The sequence below is a fragment of the Apostichopus japonicus genome, chromosome 16, assembly GCF_037975245.1.
Source record: "Apostichopus japonicus isolate 1M-3 chromosome 16, ASM3797524v1, whole genome shotgun sequence".
NCBI lineage: Eukaryota > Metazoa > Echinodermata > Holothuroidea > Aspidochirotida > Stichopodidae > Apostichopus > Apostichopus japonicus.
In genome coordinates this window covers 44,468,969-44,481,048 of record NC_092576.1, presented here as the reverse complement: position 1 = coordinate 44,481,048, position 12,080 = coordinate 44,468,969, and the positions used below count along the sequence as shown (strand labels likewise).

General features: G+C 36.4%; 2 protein-coding genes across 8 annotated transcripts in view; both read left to right on the top strand.

Moving 5' to 3' along the window:
* The window catches only part of LOC139982191 (uncharacterized), a 297,534-nt gene that overhangs the window by 218,187 nt on the left and 67,267 nt on the right, over positions 1-12,080 (top strand). The window lies entirely within an intron of this gene.
* LOC139982193 (tRNA (cytosine(38)-C(5))-methyltransferase-like) overlaps positions 1-12,080 on the top strand; it is a 76,372-nt gene that overhangs the window by 49,788 nt on the left and 14,504 nt on the right. For 6 of the 7 annotated variants that reach the window (XM_071994784.1, XM_071994785.1, XM_071994786.1 and 3 more), the window contains exons 2-6: positions 4,837-4,946; positions 8,631-8,707; positions 9,657-9,728; positions 10,664-10,729; positions 11,681-11,726. In XM_071994784.1, the coding sequence (XP_071850885.1) occupies positions 4,837-4,946; positions 8,631-8,707; positions 9,657-9,728; positions 10,664-10,729; positions 11,681-11,726 (371 nt within the window). The remainder of the gene's footprint in view (positions 1-4,836; positions 4,947-8,630; positions 8,708-9,656; positions 9,729-10,663; positions 10,730-11,680; positions 11,727-12,080) is intronic. The other variant, XM_071994791.1, reaches the window with a different exon arrangement.

Genomic DNA, 12,080 nt, shown 5'->3' with positions numbered 1-12,080 from the left:
GTGTTGAACATGATAAGATGGAGTAACTTTGGGGGTCTATTACTCCTAGTGTGAGGACCGGACCACTCCAGTTTTTTTCATGGAAACGTAGCTAATAAATTGTTAAACATATGGTTAAAGTTTGAGAAAGATTGTATGAGGCAAAACATTTTTATAGACTCAGCCGCACATTCGTTTTGAAAAATTTAATGTTCATACCGGTAACGGTGTAAACTGTGTTGAACATGATAAGATGGAGTAACTTTGGGGGTCTATTACTCCTAGTGTGAGGACCGGACCACTCCAGTTTTTTATGGAAACGTAGCTAATAAATTGTTAAACATATGGTAAAAGTTTGAAAAAGATTGCATGAGGCAAAACATTTTTATAGACTCAGCCGCACATTCGTTTTTGAAGAAAATTGAATGGGTTTGTGTACCGGTAACGGTGTAAACTGTGTTGAACATGATAAGATGGAGTAACTTTGGGGGTCTATTACTCCTAGTGTGAGGACCGGACCATTCCAGTTTTTTCATGGAAACGTAGCTAATAAATTGTCAAACATATGGTTAAAGTTTGAAAAAGATTGTATGAGGCAAAACATTTTTATAGACTCAGCCGCACATTCGTTTTTGTAGAAAATTAGTTGGTAACGTTAACATAGTTGCCTATGTTGACCATGAAAAGGTGGAGTATTTTTGGAGGGCTATTACTCCTAGTGTGAGGACCGGACCACTCCAGTTGTTTCATGGGAACGTAGCTAATGAGTAGTTAAACAACTGTAGAAAGTTTGAAAAAGATTGTATGAGGCAAAACATTTTTATAGACTCAGCCGCACATTCGTTTTTGAAGAAAATTTAATGTGTATACCGGTAACGGTGTAAACTGTGTTGAACATGATAAGATAGAGTAACTTTGGGGGTCTATTACTCCTAGTGTGAGGACCGGACCACTCCAGTTGTTTCATGGGAACATAGCTAATAAATTGTTAAACATATGGTAAAAGTTTGAGAAAGATTGTATGAGGCAAAACATTTTTATAGACTCAGCCGCACATTCGTTTTTGAAGAAAATTTAATGTGTACCGGTAACGGTGTAAACTGTGTTGAACATGATAAGATGGAGTAACTTTGGGGGTCTATTACTCCTAGTGTGAGGACCGGACCACTCCAGTTTTTTTCATGGAAACGTAGCTAATAAATTGTTAAACATATGGTAAAAGTTTGAGAAAGATTGTATGAGGCAAAACATTTTTATAGACTCAGCCGCACATTCGTTTTGAAAAATTTAATGTTCATACCGGTAACGGTGTAAACTGTGTTGAACATGATAAGATGGAGTAACTTTGGGGGTCTATTACTCCTAGTGTGAGGACCGGACCACTCCAGTTTTTTATGGAAACGTAGCTAATAAATTGTTAAACATATGGTAAAAGTTTGAAAAAGATTGTATGAGGCAAAACATTTTTATAGACTCAGCCGCACATTCGTTTTTGAAGAAAATTGAATGGGTTTGTGTACCGGTAACGGTGTAAACTGTGTTGAACATGATAAGATGGAGTAACTTTGGGGGTCTATTACTCCTAGTGTGAGGACCGGACCATTCCAGTTTTTTCATGGAAACGTAGCTAATAAATTGTCAAACATATGGTTAAAGTTTGAAAAAGATTGTATGAGGCAAAACATTTTTATTGACTCAGCCGCACATTCGTTTTTGTAGAAAATTAGTTGGTAACGTTAACATAGTTGCCTATGTTGACCATGAAAAGGTGGAGTATTTTTGGAGGGCTATTACTCCTAGTGTGAGGACCGGACCACTCCAGTTGTTTCATGGGAACATAGCTAATGAGTAGTTTAACAACTGTAGAAAGTTTGAGAAAGATTGTATGAGGCAAAACATTTTTATAGACTCAGCCGCACATTCGTTTTTGAAGAAAATTTAATGTGTATACCGGTAACGGTGTAAACTGTGTTGAACATGATAAGATGGAGTAACTTTGGGGGTTCATTACTCCTAGTGTGAGGACCGGACCACTCCAGTTTTTTCATGGAAACGTAGCTAATAAATTGTTAAACATATGGTAAAAGTTTGAAAAAGATTGTATGAGGCAAAACATTTTTATAGACTCAGCCGCACATTCGTTATTGAAGAAAATTTAATGTGTACCGGTAACGGTGTAAACTGTGTTGAACATGATAAGATGGAGTAACTTTGGGGGTCTATTACTCCTAGTGTGAGGACTGGACCACTCCAGTTTTTTCATGGAAACGTAGCTAATAAATTGTCAAACATATCGTAAAAGTTTGAGAAAGATTGTATGAGGCAAAACATTTTTATAGACTCAGCCGCACATTCGTTTTTGTAGAAAATTAGTTGGTAACGGTAACATAGTTGCCTATGTTGACCATGAAAAGGTGGAGTATTTTTGGAGGGCTATTACTCCTAGTGTGAGGACCGGACCACTCCAGTTGTTTCATGGGAACATAGCTAATGAGTAGTTAAACAACTGTAGAAAGTTTGAGAAAGATTGTATGAGGCAAAACATTTTTATAGACTCAGCCGCACATTCGTTTTTGAAGAAAATTTAATGTGTATACCGGTAACGGTGTAAACTGTGTTGAACATGATAAGATGGAGTAACTTTGGGGGTTCATTACTCCTAGTGTGAGGACCGGACCACTCCAGTTGTTTCATGGGAACATAGCTAATGAGTAGTTTAACAACTGTAGAAAGTTTGAGAAAGATTGTATGAGGCAAAACATTTTTATAGACTCAGCCGCACATTCGTTTTTGAAGAAAATTTAATGTGTATACCGGTAACGGTGTAAACTGTGTTGAACATGATAAGATGGAGTAACTTTGGGGGTTCATTACTCCTAGTGTGAGGACCGGACCACTCCAGTTTTTTCATGGGAACATAGCTAATAAATTGTTAAACATATGGTAAAAGTTTGAGAAAGATTGTATGAGGCAAAACATTTTTATAGACTCAGCCGCACATTCGTTATTGAAGAAAATTTAATGTGTACCGGTAACGGTGTAAACTGTGTTGAACATGATAAGATGGAGTAACTTTGGGGGTCTATTACTCCTAGTGTGAGGACCGGACCACTCCAGTTTTTTCATGGAAACGTAGCTAATAAATTGTTAAACATATGGTAAAAGTTTGAGAAAGATTGTATGAGGCAAAACATTTTTATAGACTCAGCCGCACACTCGTTATGAAAAAGTTAGTCTTTATACCGGTAACGGTGTAAACTGTGTTGAGCATTTACATTGTTTATCTTTGGAGAGCTGTTACTCCTAGTTTGAGGACCTTTTTATCGCATTCCACCTGTTTAGGTAGTTCCATCAATTCGCGAATATGGTACCCCAAAGACATCTCTGAAGAGCGGTTCTTGAATTTTCGGCATTATCCATAGGCATCCGACCTTAGTCAAACTGAAAAGCGGAGAAATTGAGAAAGATTAATATGTTACTAAACTCGGTTGTCAGTTCAGTGTAGTGACAAAGTGAAAATATTTTACAAGAATACTTGAACTAAGAAAAAAGGTAAATGAAAGATCCCTTGTCTATGACATTTATGGGCTGCATAATGCCCTGAATTGTTGTTCACTGCTCTGTTGTTTGATTTCGACTTTTTCTTTCTATCAATGGTTGAGAGTCGTTTTCATTATTTGAACAATCATTATGGCCACAGAAGGCTACCGTAGTTAAAATTCCACGCTTCCCCTACAACAGCACTGTCCAATTATTCGTTCACTTCAACACACCCTTCTGAGGCTTACGTATTTTACCAGTTCCTGAATGCGCGGCTGAATGTGCGGCTCATTTGACTGTGGTCCTAGGCTAGGCCCTAGACTGTAGTCCAACTGTACTATACAGTACCTCGTTAGCTGGCCTAACGTTAGGGTAAAGTGTACCGTTACAATAGCCAGTCATGCTCCACAAAGTAGGTTAGTAGGATTAAAGGCCTATGGGTTAGGGTTATGACGATTCCATAGCTATTACAGGGTTTTCTTCGATGTTTGGATCCTGCCAGAATGAGATAAAACTCAGAAGTAAGAGTCAAAGTCCCATGTTATTGTTACCCTAGAGGCCTAACTGGTTCCAGTGCCATTCCTCAATAGGTAGGCTACATATGGCCATACTCTAACGCCATATGTTTCGGTCCTTTCTGCCATGGCGAAAACGTACATTTTAGGAATGGATTTTACACAAGAATGTAACGGTGAAACTGTATTTGCTTCACGTGGAAAGATACTGTAGATACACCGTCTTCAAATGTGACGGTTCGCTGGATAGACTGACTTGTAGTTAAGACATGATTGGGGAATAGATACTCAGTCTTAAATGTTCATGTTGATTGAAGGGTTCTAATTTTAAGTTTGTCATTTTGAGTCGATACACTGTCTTGTTAGTTGGTTGAATAAATCGTATTCATTTACAAAGTTGATTGTTTACAATCGAACCAATATACAGTGTGTATAGGCCTACAGTGCACCAAAAATAATGTGCACTTTCCACCTTCAATCACAATGATGATAATACGCTTCACTTTAAAATGCAAATTCCAATGCTCAATTCCTACTACGAGGAAATGTTTGATAAAAGAATAAGTATTTTATACAGTATACACACTTGTGAATTCATTGATGCCCAACATGGCTAAGTCTCCAGCAAGCAGAAATGCATCCATGGGTTTGTGTAAGCTAGCTGATTTTACATATAGCCTACAGTAGGTTATTTGCTGTTTCAATTACCTGTAGAATACACATATCAAAGTAAGTTTATTTCTATTTTAACCATATAATAAACATTTTCATGAAACCTTTTGTCTTTTATCTTTCTCATCAGTCAGTGAAATACCGTTCACTGTAGTTGCTGCTGTAGACATCAACGAGGTGGCGAATAAAGTTTACAAACATAACTTCCCAGATATCAACCTACTCCAACGGAATATACAGGTACAGTAATACAGTCTAACATGTTAACTTATTTGTCTCTTTTGGCATATTTTATCATTTTATTCTCCTTTTTTTGGGGGAGGAAAGGGGGGGGGGCTGGAGGAGAACGGTGGTTTCAATTATAGAATAGCCTCATTGTTGTTGACAATTAGTAAAGTTAATTGTGATTGATATTGGTTTTGTCTTCCTGGTTTGCTTTTCCTTTTAGGGAGGTTGGTGGGGAGGGGGTGGGGGGCTAGAACATGGAATTGATGGGGTGGTTCCAACTGTACAATAAATAGCCTCATAGTTGATTTGGCTATTAGTAAGCATGTCTACATTGCTTTCACATCTATGAATATTCAGCAGTTGGTAATTACTAGTGTTTACGGGTCCAAAAATCGGGAACCGGGTACCCGAGAGCCGTTACCCGTCGGGTATCCGGGTACCCGGGAAAAAATTGTTTACCCTCGTGTATCAAGATTTTCAAGAAATTACATATTAAATGCTATAATAAATGAATTATATTCTCTACTGTCAATGTTTTCATGTTCAAAAACGTATGTGTAAGGTAAGGTATAAAGCCTTCCTCAATAATTTCGACGTGCTTTTTTTCTGTCATAAACTTGTTAATTACTTAATATAATTAACATTACTACTAATTAGTAGTAATCTTGTTAACATCGCACTGCCGCCGCTGCTTATGCTTGCTCTCCACGTCTATTGGATCAGACCATAAAATATCCCTTTAGCTCAGAGATTACGCGATTCGCTCAATTTGATCGCATATGGAATACACTATTAGTAAAAAGCCACTTGCGATTATTATTTTTTAGTTATCCCGTCTATAATCCATAACCATGTCGTAAAATTCCTTGTCAGCCTTTCCTTCTATGAATTAAACGAATGAATAAATAATAATTTCTTCCACATGGTAGCCTAACACCACACTAAGTCAGTGCATGAGAAATCTGTAGCTAAGCCTAACCATCTGTTTAATTATTCGCTGAAATTGTGACGCAGTTATAAGATATCCATGGAACACATTCATTATTGCTGTTACGTTCGACCACATGGTTGCCTAACACCACACTAAGTCAATGGGGTAATCTAGCATAGCCATTTGTTTATTAGCTGAAATTATGACGCAGTTATAAGATATCCATGGAATACTTTTGTTATTGCTGTTTTCCTCAACCACATGGTAGCCTAACACCACACTAAGTCAATGGGAAATCTGCCTAACCATCGGTTTGCATTTTTTTGTTTTAAATCACACTTTGCGTAGGATTCGAGTAATAAATTAGGAACCGGGTAGTATCGCGTCGGTCGGGTACCTTTGTTATTGCTGTTATCTTCGACCACATATTTTAGCCTAACACCACACTAAGTCAATGGGAAATCTGCCTAACCGTAGATTTGCATTTTTTTTTTTAAAATCACACTTTGCGTAGGATTCGGGTAATAAATTAGGAACCGGGTAGTATTGCGTCGGGCGGTTATCCGGGTACACCCGTGTAAACACTAGTAATTACATGTTAATATACTCCCTTGTACTGTACCTGTCATTGCAAACATGAACATGCTGCTTGCTGGTCCATTTCCAGGACATTACTTTCAAGTTTCTAACAACTTTTACATGTGACCAAAGGGGTAAGGGTAAGAAGAGTGTACATCTGATCTTGGTTCCTTTTAATTTGCTTTATAGTGATGGCTCGGTTTATGTCTAGGAGTGACAAATGAGGTATATATAACAGAATATGAAACATTCCTTGTTGTGCAACAGACTCAAGGAAAATCTGTTTCTTTTTTAAAAATTTTTTTTTTTTTTTTTTGATAAATTAGGATCATAAAAATCTTTGAGAAGACTACTAAATTTGGATTAATTGGTGAATATTAGGTACAGCTTATCTTATCCAATAGAACTCTAGATATTTTGAAAATATATATAAAGTGCAAATTTTGTAATGGTCTTCCAAGAGGACCAAATTTCTAATTGAACAACCAAAATCAGCTCTGGATGTTGTCAGACGGATGACTAGTGGTTTACATCAAATTCAGATTGTATGGTAAATACGGTAACTAAACTACCCCCCCCCCCCCCGTCCCCATTTATGTCAAATGATTGCTATCTCCACAAATCTGGTTTTCTATTCAACAAACCTACACACCACTCCTACAGTGTACATATTCAGCTGTTCTATTCATCAAACCTACACATCTCCCCTACAGTTTTATTATAGCTGTTCTATTTATCAAAGCTACACATCTCTCATACAGTGAACATATACCAGTTCTACTCATCAAACCTACACATCTCTCCAACAGTGTACATATTGCTGTTCTATTCACCAAACCTAGGCTAGACATATCTCATTTAGTGTACATACTGCTGTTCTATTCGTCAAACCTACACATCACTCATACAGTGTAAATATGTCTGTTCTATTAACCAAACCTACACATCTCTCCTACAGTGTACAAATTGGTGTTCTATTCACCAAACCTACACATCTCTCCTACAGTGTATACAGTATATTGGTGTTGTATTCACCAAACCTACACGTCTCTCCTACAGTGTATTAATAGCTGTTCTATTCATCAAACCTACACATCTCTCCTACAGTGTAAATGTAGCTGTTCTATTTACCAAACCAACACATCTCTCTCCTACAGTGTAATTTTATTCACCAAACCTACACATCTCTCCTACAGTGTACATATTGGTGTTCTATTCACTAAACCTACACATCTCTCCCACAGTGTATTATAAGCTGTTCTATTCATCAAACCTACACATCTCTCATAAAGTGTAAATATATATCTGTTATATTCACCAAACCTACACATCTCTCCTACAGTGTACATATTGGTGTTGTATTCACCAAACCTACATGTCTCTCCCACAGTGTATTAATATAGCTGTTCTATTCATCAAACATACACATCTCTCATACAGTGTACATATTGCTGTTCTATTCACCAAACCTACTCATCTCTCTCCTACAGTGTACATATTGCTGTTCTATTCATCAAACCTACATATCTCTCCAACAGTGTACATATTGCTGTTCTATTCACCAAACTTACACATATATCATTTAGTGTACATCTGGCTGTTCTATTCATCAAACCTACACATCTCTCCCACAGTGTATTTGTTCTATTCATCAAACCTACATTCCTCTCCTACAGTTTACATATTGCTGATCTTTTCATCAAACCTACACATCTCTACTAAAGTATACATATTGCTGTTCTATTCACCAAACCTACATGTTTCTCTCCTACAGTGTACATATTGGTGTTCTATTCACCAAACCTACACATCTCTCCTACAGTGTACATATTGGTCATTGTTATGTTGCTACATTTTTTCGATCAACCAAGTTTTCTATTCAGAAAGTCAAAATGTAATAGCTGGCTGTCAGAGGGATGACCAGACAAATCCTTAAATGTTTGCTACGTGAATGGAACACTGTAATTGAATGTTTTACTCTTGTTGTGCTTGTCGTAAATGATCAACAAAATTTCTTCTAGGTTCAAAGAAATTGATTAATGATAATGGGTCAGAGTCAGAACTGGTCTACCAAAAACTTGAAGTTAGATGTTAATCACATATCTGTATTAATGATTGTATGATTAACAGCATGTTTTGATGATATTTCCTATAAATTAATTTGTACTTTGTATCTTTTATTTTAGTCTGTGTCCTTAAAGGATTTCACTAAGTGGGATGCTGATGTTTTTCTAATGAGTCCTCCTTGCCAACCATTTACAAGGTAATGATCAAATAATAAAATTGCCTCAGACTACACACTCATAAATGAAATGGTTGTAATTAATAAAGTGTAATATCTTTTGGTTAGATGCCTCCTAAATGAAGGTGAAGAATGTTTGGCTATAATAGTGTTAGGTTGCTATTTCCACATCAAGGTAGAACGACACTTTAGACTTTGTGTACTTAAAAGCATTACAACTTAAAGGGATACTCTCTGGTGTTATACAGTACTTTACATCCAGTTTGGACTATTTTTTCTCTATACTGTACTGTCATATCATGCTTCAGAGCACTTATACTGTCAGTATGAACAGTATGGATATCATGTTTCTATCAGATAAAGGTTAGGAACTGCTTGTACTGTTAATACGAGTGCTTTGAAGTATGATATGGGAGGACAGTTTAGAGAGGTTTTAGCATCAGGAAACTATCCCAACTGTAATTAGAATGGTTAGTGGATTAAAACGAAGTAAAAGGAAATAACCAATATACAGTAGAACATGACTGGAGTAATGGAAGGTCATAACCCAATTACAAAGTATCTATTTAAATTGTCAGTTTGGTGACCTTAACCGGTTAAGGAAATATAATTTATCCTGTTAGCATGTGTCACTGTACCTAAGTACAGTAATGGAAAAGTATAATACCAATAGTGGGACACAACCGTTCCTGAAAATTTTCAAAATTTTGTGAATTCAGACCATGGTGAGAACCACATTGGTGTCTTATACTTAGGCCGAGGTAAATGATTTGGTATGTACAAAATCACAACATTTCATGAATGGAGTAACATTGTAACATTTTGAAAGATCTTTTAAGCAGTGTAGTTTAACTTGAGCACACTCTTACAGGAATAATAAGTATCGTAATAAAGAAGTAACAAGTTCCTGTCCAGAAACATTACAATATATTTACTTTTAACTAGCTGTTTTGTTTATTTCATATGTCAGGGTTGGTCTTAAAGGAGATAAAAGTGACCCAAGGACATCCAGTTTTCTTTATCTACTCCAAACCTTACCTCAGTAAGTTATTTTACGGTCCTTTTAAACCTTTTAATGATACCAAGATTTATTCTAAAATTTCTCTTGTTTTCTTCTCCATTCCAGGGCCTCTGTTTACTTTAATCTAATCTATCAACAGTAGTTGTTGTTGTTTACACCAATAACTGTTTCAAAATGTGCTGTTGAAAGTCTAGAGTGGGTAACTTTGAAAAGTTGAGAGTTCTGATGTAGATATTTTAAAGGGTTTAGATTGTCACTGGATTGCTCAGGAATGTTATTGACTTCAGAGATCTCAGGTGGGTCACTAAAGGGAGCAGAAAAACCTGATTAATTTACAGATACTCATATTATGTAGTGAGTTATTACTGTAGGAGGTGATGATGAGGGGATTTCTGGTAATTCTTCAGTCTATTACATAAAATGACTAAGAGTCCATTCAGTTACTTAGGAGGATAGATTTATTCAGGAATGCCAAGAGTTCCAAGTGAGTTACTGAGGAAGGCTGAAAATCCTGAGTGAGATAGTGTACAGGTACATGAAAACTGAGAGTTCAAAGTTACGAAGTAAGCAAGCTACGAAGGCTGAAGTTTCTAGTGAACTGAAGATTACTGGGAGAGTCCCAAGCAAGTTGTTGAGGAATGTGCAAAGTAGACAATTGCAAAGAAGGATAAAGATAAAGCAGGTGAACTTTACACCTTTGCATACTAGATAAAAAAGCAGCACCCTCAAAAAGGCCCCCTCCCCCACCCTACCCCCCACCTCACAAGCAACCAGTTTCTTACATATCTTAGACTAGTTGCTTAAATCTGTTACATTCAGGGGTGTGTAGATCGTTGGTCAGGCGCGAGGTAATTGTGTCACCAGGTCCAATTTGTGCACTCTTAATTATTTTGTTTCTTCCTAAATAATATCATAAATATGAGAATTCATTATTCCTCCATGTATCTCTTTTCCAGATTGACCAAGAAGCCTGGATACATTCTCGTAGAAAATGTGAAAGGATTTGAAAGTTCTGATACCAGGTGGGAGTCGAAATTAGAAATAATTGAGCTTTTGTTTTGTTTTTTGCCTCGTTTTCAATAAAGTTAGTTTTCCTACAAGACTGTTGTCCCTTACCTTTGAGTATTATTAAGTGAAAGTAATTATTTGTTCCAGGTAAGTGAATTTCAAAGTATATTTAGCAAATCCAACATGAGTGTTAAGTGTTGATTGGATAGACACCCAATGCAAGGTTTAAGCTTTAATAAATCGGGTTATCCCCATGAGCCAATATAAGGGGTTATGTTGCCTCTTAGTATCATGCCCGTATATTGGCCTATGGGTCTCCTATATGTTATGGATATGATTCCCTCAGGTGTCAATTCTTTAAACACAAGTTGGGATTCACACTGTATTCTTGTGTCAATGACCTAGCTCTCTGCACAAACAGTGTTAAACAAGATTGGTTCTCAAATCAGACAATTTCCAGGACAAGCAAACATTGACCTCAAGTGATTGTAAAGTCGGTGGAGCAGTTTTCTATTAAACAGTGTTTTACCTGGCTTGAAACGTGCTTTAATAATTTAAATAATTAATAATTAAAGGAATGCAGTTATGCACTCTGTAATACTTCTAATAATGCCTCATTATGCACCATTTGACTTCTACAATTTGACAATGTTTACAATTTCAAATATTTTTTTTTTTGGGGGGGGGGGGGGCGTTGAAGTAGTGAAGTTTGTTCCTGCAATCATAATCATGTCTCTAAATAAAGTATCATCAGTTCAAGAATAATTTATTGTTCAAATCTTGTGTAGCAGTTATGGAATTTATAGCTTTTATGAAAAATATTAAGATTCGTGTGGAGAAAGATTTCTAGGTAAATATTATTGCAATTTGACCATTCTGCATTAGACAGGACAAAATGTGAGAATCAAAATGCCTGGAGGAGTCACATACAGAAAATAATCTAATCTCTTATTTTTTTCTCTTAGAAATGAGTTGATTGATGTTTTAAAGAAGTGTAATTTTTCATACAAGGTAAATCTCTTTACTTTCGTGATGGCTCTTCAGCCATCCTATAATTAAACGATCCTATTTTTACCTACTTATTCCCATCAATTTGTGTTGGTTTTCTTGATAATGTTGGATATGCTGTGTAATGCATGATATCAAAAGTTACTGAACAGCTACAAACATGTGCCTATCATGTTTGTCAACAATTTTGGGTGTATTTTGTAAATTGTGATATCTCTGGTACCAGCTGAGTATGAAATAAAATATTTCATTTTGTGTGTATTTTGTGACATCTCAGGTACCAGCTGAGGACAGCATAAGGCATTTAAGTTGGGTGTATTTTGTATTTTGTGACATCTCTGGTACCAGTTGAGTATG